This window comes from Ascaphus truei, chromosome 9 (assembly GCF_040206685.1).
Source record: "Ascaphus truei isolate aAscTru1 chromosome 9, aAscTru1.hap1, whole genome shotgun sequence".
NCBI lineage: Eukaryota > Metazoa > Chordata > Amphibia > Anura > Ascaphidae > Ascaphus > Ascaphus truei.
The window spans coordinates 51,226,271-51,242,800 of NC_134491.1; the positions used below are offsets into that span (position 1 = coordinate 51,226,271).

The 16,530-nt window shown below is 41.3% G+C and overlaps 1 protein-coding gene across 6 annotated transcripts in view; it reads left to right on the forward strand.

The window, feature by feature from the left end:
* The window catches only part of DAAM1 (dishevelled associated activator of morphogenesis 1), a 113,580-nt gene that overhangs the window by 53,696 nt on the left and 43,354 nt on the right, over positions 1-16,530 (forward strand). For all 6 annotated transcript variants that reach the window (XM_075614798.1, XM_075614799.1, XM_075614797.1 and 3 more), the window contains exon 3: positions 11,325-11,414. In XM_075614798.1, the coding sequence (XP_075470913.1) occupies positions 11,325-11,414 (90 nt within the window). The remainder of the gene's footprint in view (positions 1-11,324; positions 11,415-16,530) is intronic.

Consider the following 16,530-nt stretch of genomic DNA (forward strand, 5'->3'; position numbering starts at 1 on the left):
AAAATAAAAGGTTGCGCATTAACTTTTTTTTTATTATTTGTATTGCCATATTCCCTAAGAATTATTTATTTCTAAATCGGTGGCGGTGAGAAGAATGCATTAACTAACCGGTGCAGGACTTTTTTTTATCTTTAAAATAAGCTTTAAACATCCCTGGCGATGCAGTTGAGAGAGGAGGCGGTGAATATCGCACTGTTACCATAGGGTAATAGGATTTATTACAAAATCCTGTGGCTGAATATTATTAAATCCCTTCGATGCCTGAGGCTACCATTGCAAAGGTCTACTTTCAGGCACCACGGGGGGTACAACCCTACCGTAAAACCCTACCACTATACTACCTATCCCTCCTAGCATGACAAAGCATCTACTAAAGCATTGCTTGGCAATACCTTACTAGACCTTATGGCAAAGAAGGTTAACCCCTAGTATTTTCCTCCTAGGTGCCTAAACACCCATCCTGGGGCACCTACCCTCAAACCGCACCCCCCCTAACCCCAACAAACCACTGCTAACTACAATCCTATTAGCTGGAGGTTTCACACAACCACGGTGAAAAAACACAGGACGTGACTGAAGAGATTGGAAAAATGTAATTTGCAATCCAGCAGAAAACAGGTAAAAAAAATCATCTGATGCGTTTCGCGCCAATAGGTGCTTTATCGCTGCGAAACGCGCCAGGATTTTTTTTCTGCATGATTATTGCAGATTACATTTTCCAATCTCTTCAGTCACGTCCTGTTAACCGTGTTTGTGCACCGCCACCTTTTTCTTCTCGGCTATAAACTGGAGTCAAGTGTACACTTCTACTAATATATCATATGCTAAAAAAAGTCAACCGTACATGCAAATATTAAACAAAGGGCTCTGCGCTGCTTTAGTGCAAGAGATACAAATCTGAGTGTGCCTCTGTGTCTAGCAGGCAGGCACAAATAAAAAGGACTCTGCAATAGGTTAGGATGGAAATTACAGATACCGTTCTGTACACTGGTACTTCCTACCCCTCTAAAGGTAGTGTAAATATCGAACGTTCAGAGCTGAACACACTCTGTGGATCAATGACTAGGGTTATGCAAGATAATTACAGTCTCCTAAAGCAGGGTTTAGAATTAAAATGAATGAACACACACTCCCTGCAAGCGCCTAACCCCAGAACCCTACAGCATTTCATTCTTTTATTTACCAGTCATCCAAGGGCCAGTGCTTTTATACCGGTGTTTTCCCTGGGGGTCCACAGGTGGGAGTCGGTGGACTCGCCACTTCTACGGGCTCTCTGACTATCCCTACCCCTTACACCTTGGGATATTATCCTCCGATCACGCACACGTATAGGCTCGACTCCAACTAGTTGCACGGAATACTCTTCATCCTGTAGACCTCAGGACTTGTTTACAGCACTTATCTACTTATATATGTAGTCATTTTCTCCCTTTGCGTTATGTAGCACCAGCTTCGGGACATTGTTCTATTACATACTATCACAGTTTAAAGAATAGCCCTGTAAAGGTGTAATCCTTGATAGCATAAAAGAGGTGTATTAAACATAGTACAGTATCTATTTAAAATATGCATGTTTTATGGTATGTACAAATATCAGTATTTATCCTTCCCTTTTTGTATTCTGCTGCAGCTCAGTTGATCTCTGCTTGTATATTTTAGATTTTTGTTAATAGGTCACTTTACTTCTATTTCCACCATAGAAAATAATGGTTTTGATGCTTAATGATTCAGTTAAGTACATTCACCAAAATACCATCACCAGTGGTTAAAATACCATTCTGGCACATTCATATAATCTATAATCAGTGATGTTTTTGTAAGGACAAAGGTGCCGGAACCTTAAACCAAGTAAAACATATTTTGTATCTAAATTGCAACAAATCTGTTTTAAATAAACTCCCAGGTAGCATTTCTGCCCCATTCCTGAAATGAATCGCTGTAAATCTCACTGTTTTGTTGATCTCTAAATAAAAACAAATAATGCCATAACTCCGTTCCCCATTATAATGCTGTCACACTTTGGTTAATAAGTTCCCTCTGTGTGTGAAACAGAAGTTTAGAAGTAAGTGAAAACAAAATAAAAGAAGTGTTGCATATTTAAGAATATTTTGCCTCCTTGTGTCTTTCTCAGAAGACGCAGGGCATTTATTTCTGGTTAGATTATAAATTACGCAATTATTTTTCTTGGAATGAATACAGTTGCTGAAGAACATTCTTGTTTATCCTAAAAGTTCTATCCTACAAAATATTGTGTGTGCTCCTAAACTACAGCGTTGTATAATCCTTTTAAACAACGCACATACCATCTCTAAATAGCCAGATCATGTGCTATTTGCATTTTGAAAGTTTTTTTTATTTATTACATGAATAGAGAAATATCAACTTTAGATACCAATTAAAACAATCCACAGACGTTCCCGTTTGTGATTTTGTTGCAAATGTTCACAGCTGTTTGGGTTGTAAACTGTAACAATAGGCAATGTTACAAGGATACATTGTAGCTGCTGAGTTACACTGAAGGATTGATTGACACTGATAGGCGGCCACTAAGTGAACCCAAGAAAGCAGGCTCTTTGCTGTTCGATCTCGGGAGAACTAATCGATCGGCAGCTTAGGTAATTAGTTTTCAATAAAGATAATCGAAGGTGGCATGTATTAAAACAAGCGCCGCTTGGATTGCCTCCTTAGGGTGCGATCAGTCCCTTGTGAAGGGACCTTGCTACGGCCGGTGCACTTCCTGAGAAACGCCAATGTACTGCATGTGATTTTAAAGAGGTCCAGCAACAATTGAATAACCAACACAATGATAGAAGTTTGGGGTATTATTACAGCTTGGATAACTGGACGATGTCTCCTCCGATATATCATTTTTAAGAGTAGCTCGAATTGCATTGGAACTAATGTATTTTTTTTTTTAATTAATTGAAATCAGTTTTTTTGCTGTTTCCTCCTGACATGAACACTCTCTTACTCATTACGAAGCCTAATCATGTGTCAGAGATGGGTGTGTACTTTATTACAACATATTTCATGCTCTGACATCAAATGACTAAATGTAAACTTTCCTTTAATTAAAGGAGAGACATTCACAGGCACGCCAGAATAGGGGCAGAAAAGATACATGTGGTATATTGATTACATTGTATCAAAATTGGTGTGATTTCATGATACCAATTTTAATAAAATGTCATCAATAAACTGCATGTATCTTTTTTGAAACTGTAGGGGTGTTCTCTGTCCTTAGAAAGCTTGATGTCGCTTTCCTGTTTATGGAGTGTGAAATTAAAGGTACAATCCCAAAATAACGGCCAGATTTTTTTTAGGAATCCTCTGAATGTTGAACTTTGTCAATCAAGTGTTTTCTTCCCCCTTCTCCTACCCTGCCCTTATCAGAACACCAATAAAGGTGTGGGAGGTTGGGAGGTACAAGCCCTTGCTGAATTCTTCATGTTGCTTCAAATCGGGCACTTGATCCTATCTACTTATAAAGAAGACTCACCCCATAACCACACCTCACATGAGTCACGGTGCCTCCACCAAACTCACAGAAGGTGTCACCTTTACCGATCTCCAATTCTGGTAAATGCCCATCCTGCTGCAGATAAATATGATAGCTTGGGAAAAAAGACATGAACACTCCTCTTGATGTAGACACATGGTGTGATATCTGGGGAGCAGCCTCCAGAAACGCCTCTTGTGTTGTGGTGAAGGAAAATATCTATAAAATAATATGTAGGTGGTACATGACTTCAACTTGACAAGGCTCCTGCTTCCCGAACGTTTCTCCATTATGTTGGCACAAATGTGGTAACTTGGGCTCCATTCTACATATAATCTTGGATTGCCCCAAATCATGGAGCTCAGCCACCTTAATTAATACTATCCCAGATATAGTGGATCCTGGGTGACATTTTATATCATCTTGGGGAAGCCACTTGATGAATGGACCATAAACTAATCTAGGCTAATAACAGAAATTCTCAATGCCACGACTGCAGGGGTGGTCAACTCCAGTCCTCAAGCGCCACCAATAGGTTGGGTTTTAAGGATATCTCTGCTTCAGCACAGGTGGGCCACCTGTGTTGAAGCAGGGAGATCCTTAAAATCCAACCTATTGGTGGCGCTTGAGGACTGGAGTTGACCACCCCTGCAGTCGAGATACTATTGCTTACAACTAAAAACAAAGCAGTCTCCCGTCGTTTCAGCAAGTATGCAATAAAGTGACGTATTGCCTGCATGGAAAACTGGTCTGCTTAGCGTAACGATTCCGCGCATAGGTTTGTGGGTGTTTGGGCCCCCTTGTTCCTTCATTTCAGCATAACTCTGTATCTGGATCAAAAACAATGAAGCGTGTACACGTTTATATACAATTTATCAGAAGATTTAATATAAACTGTTAATGTTAACTCCCCCATCCCCAATATTCCCTCGTTTGTTCCCATCGCCTTATTTTTAGTGCTTTAATCGCGCATCATTGTTGTTTCATATGTTAATTTTATCTGAAAAACTAAAATAAACAGTAATAAAAAAAAAATACTTGTAGGTGTCCGATTTGGGTGAAAAAGTGATCAATTACCCAAGTAAGAACCCTTCACCATGTCACTGGAATTAGTACTCTCTCTTGTCCTAGGAGGGATTGCCCCGTTAAGAAAATGTACCAAGACAAGTCACAAATTTCTACTGGGCATTATTCTATTGGTGCTTTTCCTGTAGCACAATTTCCCTAAGGCTCAGATCCACAAAAGGGTGCTAAACTTTAGCATATCTTTACTCTTATTCCTAGGAATCGGAGATGAGGCTTCCTGCACCGAAGCACCCTTTTTGCTGTCTGTGCCTACGAATTTAGAAACAATTCCGAAACAATTCCCCAATTATGACTGCAATTCCTAATGAAGGGATGGGAATGTGTGCGTGGAACTGTGCGGTGCATAACAGACGTACTGTATAATAGAGCCACAGTACCTCTTTCCCCAACGCATTTCGCACATCTGTGTGCACGCTTTCAGTGAGGTTAAATTCTATTGCAGAAGCAGGAACCAAAAAAGACAAAGCACTACTTTCCTACAGGAAAAAATGATCAAAAAAGCAGGGAGAGCGTTTCCAAAGTGAAAAACAGAGCTAATTTATTAGCAGCATGGATACATACATCATACACAGGCAAAAAAAAGCCTCCACCAAGGTTCCATTCTATCTGTCTGTGCTTCAGTGTCAAAAGTCCATCATTTAAAATATTGCTACAAAGAGGTGGTTTTGATGATCAGCTTCACGGTTTCGAGTGAAAGATGAAGCATAACTTTGCTAATCGCTGCGTGATGAGGAAATAATACAAAATAAACCTGAACGAGCAGCCTACTTATTAATCATTCAGTCTAGGGTGGTGTACGGTGTGGACCAAATGATGAAATCCTCCGGCAGCATAGGAGGTAACTGGGAGTGGTGATTAGAACTGTCTGACCCAGCAGTCTCTGGATATATCACCGTCCTCGTGTGACAGAACGTGAAATAAGAGAAGGAAAACAGAAACATCAAATAGGAACGATACATTGAAACGCACATGCTCTATTTATTTATTACTAATGCAATGTGAAAGGGAAAATACAATAGTTGTAAGTGGTTCAAAAAATGCAACTCGATACATTATCATTTTAACAGGAACTGTGCCCAGACGTAATGCATTACAGTACACTGTTACACCTTACTATCATCATTTTGCTTTTGAATACTTTTTTTTTTTCTCCATTTAGATTTGCGTTCCTACATTCTTCATCTCTGTTGGCAGTTATAAATGATCTGTTGCATGCATGCTAGGCCTAGGGTATAATTATCTGAATAGATCTCTTATGACATAAATCTATTTGTCAAAAGTGACTAGTTTCTATACAATTCACTAAATTAGCGAGTAAGTTGTGGGTATTGTTATATTTAGATAGTGTTTGGGAAATAAAAAAATCACTTGGGATCCTAACTGCGTTCATTCGTCACCGGTATAATATCAGAGGGTGGAGTTTGTTAGGCAGTAATACAGCAGTGGTCAAACCGGGCCCTCAAGGGCCCCCAATGGGTCATGTTTTAAGGATATCCCTGCTTCAGTCCAGGTGGCTGTCGTCGACTGAGCCACCTGTGCTGAAGCAGAGATATCCTTAAAACATGACCTGTTGGTGGCCTTTGAGGACTGGAGTTGGTCACCCCTGCTGTAATACATAAGTGTTTGATGTTGATTTTTACCTAACGTCTTGAAGTAGAAAGGGGAAAAAATGAACCGCTTGCTTTTTAATGCCAAACGGGGACTTTGCACCCAAGCATCTGCTTTTCATTTGCACAGCAATGAAAGACAGGATCTAGAGTGTAGAGCAAGTAATCAAAGAAAGGTAGGCTGTTTTAGATTTACTTGCCATGTGGAAAGGGCCATAACGTAGAGAAATGAACCATCAGCATAATGTCTTCAAAGATCTTGTGAGCTGATGAAACTGCCTACTTAAAGACATGTATAATGCAAAACAAAGACCTTTAGGCCCAAGCTTACTTAACAGTGCTTTTCCGTAGGACCCATCGCAGCTTATTGAAGTGAGGCAGGTGCAAACAATTGACTAAGTTCACACCAGCGTTTAAGCCCCATGTAGGTCCACATCTTTACAGCAGATTACAAACGAGGCGAGCGGTGAGAGATGTGTATCTGCAAATCCAGAACAAAAGACCGATCTTGAGAAAATGCTAAATGATTGACATGCAGAAACTGTACGAGTGATCTGTCTGCACTCCTATTGTTTAAAGGTACATAAAGTGTGTGTGTGTGTGGGTCATAGGGGTCGGTACCACGCCTGCAGGATGTTAATCCAAGTGGATATTGGACTAAACTCCCCGTTGACTTCAGACACTTGCTGTTTTTTGGAACATTTAACGGCTTTCAATTTTTTAGGCATAAAGCCTAACTTTGACCAGACAAATAACAGGTGTAGTGTTTATCTGTGGCGGGTACCCGTTGGGCTCCTGCCAAACTGGGGGAAAGCAACAAGTGTTGCGTGGGGGTTCCAAAAATGGCGGAGATAAGATCTGAGATACAAAGCAGGCTCTAGAAAAGTAACTTTTCCCCTCTGCTGCCAGGGAGACAGCAATGCTTGCTAATGCATTTTGCTAAGCTTTGCTGCTTCTTTAACAACTTCACTTCTCTCGGGCCAGCAGCAGGTCACGTTTCCAGGATATCCCTGCTTCAGCACAGGTGGCTCAGTCAATGGCTGACACTTAGATTTATTTAATAAGAGATCTATTCAGATAAAGTAATTATACCCCAGCTTGCATGCAAGTATAAATGTAGAAACTAATATAAATGGGGAAAAAAAATATTAAAAAGCAAAAATATCAATAGCAAGATTATTAATGCCACTAGGGTAACAGAATGTAATGTACTTAGTTTGGGCACAGTTATTAAAATGATGTATCGAGTTGCATTTTATGAACCACGTACACCTATTGTATTTTCCCCACTGCATTAGTGGCATCGTTATGGTAAGCAGACGTTTGTTCCACGTAGTGTAGGCAATATGCCAACCTTTATTGCTGAAACAATGGAGGAGTGGTTTGTTTTCAGTGCTAAGTAATACTACCTCTAGGGCAGGGGTAGGCAACACCAGTCCGTAAGGGCCACCAACAGGTCTGGTTTTATGGCTATCCTTGCTTCAGCACAGCTGGTTGTCCATGACTTAGGCCTCGGCCATGTTTACTGCTTGCTGGCGGAAGCGTGCTGACGAGCGCTCCCGCTCAGCACTGAGCCCCTACAGCCGCAATTAGAGCGGCTTTAGTAGGGGCTCACCTGCGCTTGTGGAAGCGCAGGTCTTAGGGGAATTTAAAATTCCCCCGCTTGCCGGCGCGACAGGCCGGTCACGTGAGCGGTTCGCCCAATGAGGGCGAACCAGCTCCATGATGTCACTGGCCAGTGACGCGCCCGCCCGCTGACGGCGCGTGCAGTAAGCAACCGCAAGGCCAGGGAAAGCACCCGCTTTCCCTGAGCCTCAGCGCGCCTCAGCGAGCAAGCAGGGAGCATGGACTCAGCCTAAGTCACCTGTGCTGAAGCAGGGATATCCTTAAAACCTGACCTGTTGGTGGCACTCGAAGACTGGAGTTGCCCACCCCTGTTCTAACAGATCACCGGCTAGTAAATCTGATCCTCAATCTCAATTCTAGTTATACACGAAGATTCTCACTTTTCCAGGTATCGTACCGAGCCGTTAATGCGTGAGGAGGTTAACGCCATGTGTGCTTTGTGTTATTATTCCTTAACTCGGTGCATATGTTATTCTCCATTCAATATATAAACGACTTCCTTGGAACTGTCACATAAAAGCCCATCACAGGAAACCTAAACATAAATCTCAAAGCAACACATTGAACCCCCCCCCCCCACCCCCCTCTCTCTCCCCCCCAACCCCCCACCTCCCTCTCTCCCGGCAGCAACACGAGCTTTGTTTCTAGGTATCAAGAAATAGAATCATAAAATGGAGCAGTAGCTCCTGAAGCCTTTAATATTCACTTCATTACAAAAATATTTTATACGTTTAGATAAACGTGGATAGGAAGACAGTGGGCCTCCCAAATGATGATTGAGATTGACGGGCGCTGCGTTTCCCCCCCCCCCTCTTCCCCCCCTGCCCCCCATATTATTATAGATCAGTAGTTTTCAACCTTTTTTTTTAGTTAAGGAGTTCTAAGTGAAATTCTGAGGAACCCCAACCCTCTCTAATAGCACGTCTGAGATCAGATGCATTGTAAGGAACCCCAACCCTCTCTAATAGCGTGTCTGAGATCAGATGCATTGTAAGGAACCCCAACCCTCTCTAATAGCGTGTCTGAGATCAGATGCATTGTAAGGAACCCCAACCCTCTCTAATAGCGCGTCTGAGATCAGATGCATTGTAAGGAACCCCAACCCTCTCTAATAGCGCATCTGAGATCAGATGCATTGTAAGGAACCCCGCCCCTCTCTAATAGTGTGTCTGAGATCAGATGCATTGTAAGGAACCCCAACCCTCTCTAATAGCGTGTCTGAGATCAGATACATTGTAAGGAACCCCAACCCTCTCTAATAGCGCGTCTGAGATCAGATGCACTGTAAATTCTTCTGTATTTGATAACATTTTCAAATGAACAGAAAATTGCAGGGAACCATTTAGGGGTGGCTGGGGAACCCAAGCATTGCTAGGAACCCTGGTTGAAAAACACTGCCATATATAGCGAGCTAAAATGTTTCTTATACTAAATGTAGCCAATGATCTACATGAAGCAAAATCCCATGGTAATTTTTCCCTACCAATCCAACTCTACGGCCGATCACTTTTCTCCTTCATATTCTTAACTCTCTTGGTATCCGCAACAAACATCTATCCTGGTACCCATCGTACCTCTCCCATCGCACATTTTCTGTCTCTGTTGCCAACATGTATTCATGTTTTTGTTGATCTGCCTGTTGGTGTAACCTCAGGGCTCTGTTCTGGGACCTCTCCTGTTATCTCTCTGCACACTATCACTAGGTGAGCTCAACTCTGTTGGCCTTAGGTGTAATCTCTATGCTGATGATACGCAGATATATCTATCCACCGCTATCCTCCCATCTACAATCCAGTCCCAAGTCTCATATTGCCTCCTGACTATATCCTCGTGGATGGTGCTTCTCCATCTTAAACTTAATGTCTAAAGCTGAGTTCCTCATATTTCCCCCTAAACCTGGCCTAATATCCCCTTTTTTCACACAGCAAACGGTACTACCATCTATCCTGTCACCAAAGCACGTTGCCTAGGAGTGACAATTGACTCCTCCCTTTCCGTCTCCATTCACCGAGTGGCTAAAATGTTGCGCTTCCTCCTTAATATTGCCAAAATCTGCCCTTTTCTCTGTTAATCTGCTGCTAAAACTCTAATGAATGCCCGTATCCTCGCCCCCCTGGATTATTGTAACACACTCTCTTCCTCACAACTTTCTTCTTTGCAATCTTAAATTCTGCTGCTAGAATAATGTAACTTTCTCCCAAAACCGTCTCTGCTCATCTCTTCTTTAAATCTCCCTCTGGGCTTCCCATCAAATTTCGGATCACCTACAACGTTCTCCTCACCTTCAAGGCTCTGCACTCATCCGCTCCTTCCTACATATCCGCTTTGATCTCTTGTTACGCCCGTCTCCTGCGCTCTACCCATAACTGTCCCCCCCCCCACCCCTTTCACCTCTACTGCTCTATCTTGCCTTTAAAGTTTTTTTTGTCTCTCTGCCCCTTACCTGTGGAACTCCATTCTCCATATACACCAAGCGCCCTCTTCGTACTTTTTTAGGTCAACCTTAAAACTCGCCTCTTAAAAGAAACATCCCAATAGCTGGACTCCTGGCTTCTGTCCCACATCCAGTCGTTCCTACCACCCATTGTCATCAAGCAGTGCCATCTACCGCACTTATTCCCTCGCCTGCTGTCTCTGTAAGTCTCCCAACATACCGCTTAGATTGTAAGCTCTCCGTGGCAGGGATTTCCTTTCCTACTGTCTGATTTTGTTTATTGCATTTATTGTATTCTAATTCCCTGTACTGTATTGTCTCTTGTAAAGTGCCAAGTACAGCTGTGAGCTCTATATAAATAAAGACAGACCTACAAATGAACAAAGAACTGCTCCAATGTTTGAAACCTTTACATATACATTGTAAGCTTGTGATGAATGATCTTGTGTTTGGAGGGGGTGGGGGGGGGGGGAAACTCACGGGAAAAAAACTTCTGCAATTAACTGCTTTTTGTGTTGGAAGCCACAATGCCACTGTAAATATCTGTTTGTAACGGCTCTGCCTCTGAATATTGAATGTGATATGAATTAATTAAAAACAAACATACTGCTCGTGTAGGTGGGGGGGGGGGGAGAATGGGAGGGGTGACACGCCACACACCACACTACACACCATACCCACGCCACACCACACATACATACACACACACATACACACATACACACATATACACATATACACATACACATACATATACACACACACACACACACATATACACACACACACACACACACACATACACACATACAGACACACATACACACATACACACATACACACACATACCCTCCCTTACCCACCTTTTACAGTATTTGTTGAAGTCAGACTCGGAAATGGTAAGATACTAACCACTGAATGGCTAACGATCCCGCAGGCTGACCATGCTTAATGGAATGGAAATAAACTCCTAAGCGCTGGTCTTTCTTGAATAATAAGCTGAATGCAAAGCAATTTCTGTGGCTAGAACGAGGTGAGCACTTATTATATACTTTATTTTGTTTGCCTCTAGGATGAACTGGACCTCAGTGACAAGCACAGGGAGGCTATGTTTGCCCTCCCAGCTGAGAAGAAGTGGCAGATCTATTGCAGCAAGAAAAAAGTAAGGACGGAAGTTGCTTAAGTTCATTTGAATTAATTTTTGACATTATTGCCCTTACAAGACAGGAATTATTTTAAACATTGTGATTTCATTGAACGTTTCTTCTAGGTTTGCGATCGCTATAGGTTTATTATGGACACGTTTTACCCTTATTGGATTATTCTGCACTTAATGTTTTACCATGTGCACTAGATCGCAATATAAACCTGTTTTATTATGGATAGAAAAGTCCTGTCATATCCAATGTTCCAGTGTATTTCTGCACATGCTCAGTAGTTCTGTGGTTGTCCTGGATCAAAGCCAAATTTATATTCCCCTTTGAGTCCTCCTTTTCTTCCCCCTCAAGAATCAGTGCTGGGAAAAGCAGAAGAACTGTCAAAAACCACAAAACCACAAAACCGAAGTTCATTGTTGCTCACTGTACTTCTAACAAGAGGGAGACTACCAGAAAACTCTGAAGCCTCTCTGATCTTCGACCTCCCTGACCGGGCCAGTGAAAAGTTACCTTCGTCTTTCCTAGATTAGGACTATGCTTGCTCCGTACTATACGTCTAAAACTGGCCGAATTGCCAAACCGTTACAATTACTTTTACACCGTGAAGAACGGGAAGGCAGATCTGGTTCAAGTCTCAGTACATATGTATGTATAAAACACACAGGAAATACCGCATCCAAGCCGATGTAAATGGTACCGAAAAGCTAGAAATAATCACGAATAATAAGGAATACTAGCGGTGCTCCAGGGATAGAAACAATGTATCAACAACAGTAAAGATACCCTGAAGGGCGCACACTGGTATACCAGGGTAAGCCTAAACAATACATTTATTAATGTTATTATTGGTTCATTAATAAATATATTGTTTATACTTATCCTGGTATACCCGTGTGCTCCCTACCGGGAATCTTTTCTGTTAAGTATGTATGTTTTTATATAGCGCCATTAATGTGCATAGCACTTCACAGCAGGGATACACGTGACAATCATATAAATAACAAATAATATAAATAACACAAAGGGGAGAAGTGCTTCAGACATAAAAGTGACATTTAGGAAAAGGAGTCCCTGCCCTGAAGAGCTTACAATCTAATTTGTTCGTAGGAAGAACATACAGAGACAGTAGGAGGGCGTTCTGGTAAGTGCGTCTGCAGGGGGCCAAGCTTTATGTATGAGGTTTTAATTATCAGCCCTGGAGCTACTCATATGTTTCCTTAAGCAGGTGTGTTTTTTAGGTGGGTCTTAAATGTGGATATTGAAGGCAAGGGCATTCCAGAGGTATGGGGCAGACGGTGAGAGGTTTAAGGCAGGAGAGGGCTTTAGATACAAAAGTGGTAGAGAGAAGACATCCTTGAGCAGAAGCATGAGTCGGGATGGTGCATAACGAGAAATTAGGGCTGAGATGTAAGGAGGGGCAGAAGAGTGTAAAGCTTTAAAAGTGAGGAGAAGAATGGAGTGTGAGATGCGGGATTTGATAGGAAGCCAGGAGAGGGATTTCAGGAGGGGAGGCGCTGAGACAGATTTAGGAAAGAGTAGAGTGAATATACCTTCCAGTGTGCTGCAAGTCTGCAGGTATGAGATGAATAAGGTGCCTGTGTTGAGTAGGCGTTGCATTGCCAGGCAGATATGGATACTTTACACAATTTCTAACTCCGTCATAAAAGAACAGGGAAAAAAGCCTCTGACATGACTAGCAAAGATTGGCAGCAATACAGAAACCTCCACACAAAGCATGACACATTGCTGCCCTGGGAATAGGTCTGAAGCACAGAGATAATGCTTCCTGTTAATGAATGAAGGGTGTTTAATTCCCATGCTCACAGTTGAAGGTCGTACCACCTTCAGCGAGAGCGCAGTCGAAGCAGAAACCTTTTACTACTAAACTGCTTGGAACGGACATGCGGGAACAGTTTAATCTGCTTGTAAAACACTCCATGAAAAGGGCGCTCTCCCTCTCATTAAGTGATGCAGTGTGTCGTTTTCTGCGCGAGATTGAGACTACGTGTTATGAGCAGTCATCACTGGAGAAGTGTGAACACTGAATCAGGCATATATGTTTTATTTAAAGGGGGTCTTATTATTTTTTCTCGTGCATTATTTAAGCTGCCGGATCGTATCCGCCCTTTTAAAGGGATTCCACCCTAGCTGGCGAGCTATTACTCCCATTACATAAGGGGAGGAGAAACAAAATGCAACATGTATCAGCTGCTATTGCTGAGCAGGTCAGCAAGGGCTTGAGACAATAAGAAAGATTATCGACCTGGCCGCAGGAAAGAGATGACCATTGCAGTTATATACCAAGAAAAGCCCAAGTTTAGAAACCAAAAGTGGGGAACTGCTGCTTTTCCCCTTCTGTCCTGTAGAGCACCGACAGTTTACACAGTGCTGTACATTTTTGCCGACATGAGTCCTTGCCCATAGAGCTTGCAATTATGTTTTTGGTGCCTGAGCCACAGGGAGATGGTGACTTGCCCGTGGTCCCAACGAGCCGACAACGGGATTTGAATCAGGTTCCCCCACTTGAACCTCAGTCGGCGCCTTTACTCAGTCGTTGAGTCGGCACGTTGCAGAATAGATCAATGCAGTGTATCACTGGCCCCTCTGTGTTGCACATTATTATCTGCATGAACAGTAGTAAGAGAATAAGATCGTATACTTCCTTATTCAGTGCTTGGGATCTCTTAGTAGCATACATCTAGCTGTTCTGAAAAGTTCTATTACCCATTCTTTGTGCCTGTGACACGGTTTATAAAGCAGCTTAGTAAGGTTACAGTGTGTTCTGGCGCTGGGTTCTGTCACGTTCTGGACAAGTTCTTTAAACACACAACCTCTGCTACAACCCATACTGTTCATCAACCTGTCATTTTCTAAAAACAGAGATGCATTAACCTGATATTCATGACATATACGAGTCTTCATAGGAAAACTACACTGTTATTTAATGGCCTATTAACCATCTAAAAATAGGTTTGGATAGTGCCCATATTTAGATAACTGCCATTTCGGGGAAGTTTGTACTATTTCCAGTAGACCATCATGCCAGTAACCATATTTTGCTCTTCTAATAAATGATGGATTAAAACAATGTAAACATTGAGTCTATCATAATTCCACGTTCTTTTAATGTAAAATGTAAAACATTCATGAAGACTCATTAAAAAAAAGATGATTTTTCTTTTCCTGTTTACTTGGCGTTTCTTCCGCAGTCATTGTTCCATCTAAAGGAGATTTGTCTGACTAAAATTAGGTGTTCTGTGCTCAAATGTTTCTGAAGCTTTTCCAAACCAGTTGATTTAGTATCAAAAAAACATTTGTGTAATAATGCCCTGTTACCTAGTCCTCCGCTGACCACTGTTACTGGCGCGGTTATTGTAGCATGAGATTATTATAACATGAAGCATTTAACGCTTTATTATTCTTTCATCATTCATTTTCCTTTGGCAGGAATCACGATAATAATGAATCCCTGCACCAAAAAGCACATTTATTAATGACGTAAACTGTTTTTAAGTATTCCCTTTGCTTGCTTCATTCATTGTAACATCGCCGGAAGAGATCAGTGTATCTCGAAAGCTCGCACAAATAAAAGCATTTCGTTAGCCACAGAACGGTATCATCTATTTATTTTTTGATTTTATATATATATATATATATATATATACATATATATATATATATATATATATACATATATATATATATACATATACATATATATATACACTTAGTTAAGTTATGGTGAGTAAAAAAAGTGACAAAAACCCTCCACAACAAAGCATATAGCAAATACATGCAAATGAGCATACAGTATATTTCCATTTGCTATATGCTTTGCTGTGGAGGGTTTTTGTCACTTTTTTTACTCACCATAACTTAACTCAGTGTGTATGTATATATATATATATATTTCAGAGGTAATCAAATACACAAGGAATGCACTAAATAATATGACCTGTTTACAACACCTGTATCACCTAAGCATTCATTGTAGTTATGTCAAACTGGTTAATAACGACGTTGCACCAAAGAATTGTGAAATGGCTAAATGCAGGTCCACTTCCCAGTAACTGGTTTCTAAACCCCACTGTATCCTTAGTATTGACTTTGACATCACTAATAAATACAAGTGTTCTTGATTATTTTACTTTTCTGACAATGTAGATTAAATCTGGAGGAGTAAATCCTCTAAGTTGACTTTAGAGGTTTGTTTAAAGACGGCTAGTTTAATTTCAGTGTTGATAACTTGCTAGTATAAGCGTTTGAGACGGGTCAGGGCTCAGTGGTCGTATGTGCCAAGAAGTACTGGTTATAGTGGGCGTTTGCCAAGCCACACAAGTCAAAATCGTCTCAATATAAATCTGGTGTAGCCGCTTGTGTTCTACAAGTGGTTACAGAAATGCAAAGTTACTACCGTGGTAAATTGGTCGGCATGATACAAGAAAGAATGCATTCTACCGTGATAGGATGGCGCTGTATTCCTGTAGGGTTTTCTCATCATAAACGCTGGGTTCGGTCTTCTGTTACTTTAAGCAGATTTGTAGAAACCATAAAGTCTTCAATACTGATAGCACCGGCAATCGCTATTGGTCAATGTGATACAATTAAAATAAAAAAGTACATTTAATAAACATTGGACTGTATTTCAGATCAATGGGAAGCCACATGTGTGATGTCAAAATACGAAGGAGGCAGCTCTGTGAAATACTTCCCCTTTCTTAAAAAAAAAAAAAAAAAAAAAATAAGTGCTGAATAGGGATCCGTCCTCCCCCTAATACTGTCCGACTCCAGCCGAGTGTATCCATTTGCATTATTGCAGTTTAGTGAATAAACACAGGTGATGGGTGTTGGCTGAGCCGTTATTGTGAGCACTAAATGTGTGTGTACTTGTCACCTTTCCTAATAGCATTGTACCCCAAAACAAGGGCCAGTTATCAGCAAGAAAAGTAGTGGGCTTACTTACAAACTTCTTATGAGCGGTTCAAAGTAGATGTATTGTAGAGAAACAGCGACTGGCCCTTGTTTTTGTGTTCGTTGTGTTGGCCACACAAATGGTTTGGTCCCCTTGATTTTTTTATTTATTTTTTATTTATTTTTTTTACAATCCCCATTTTTCTTGAA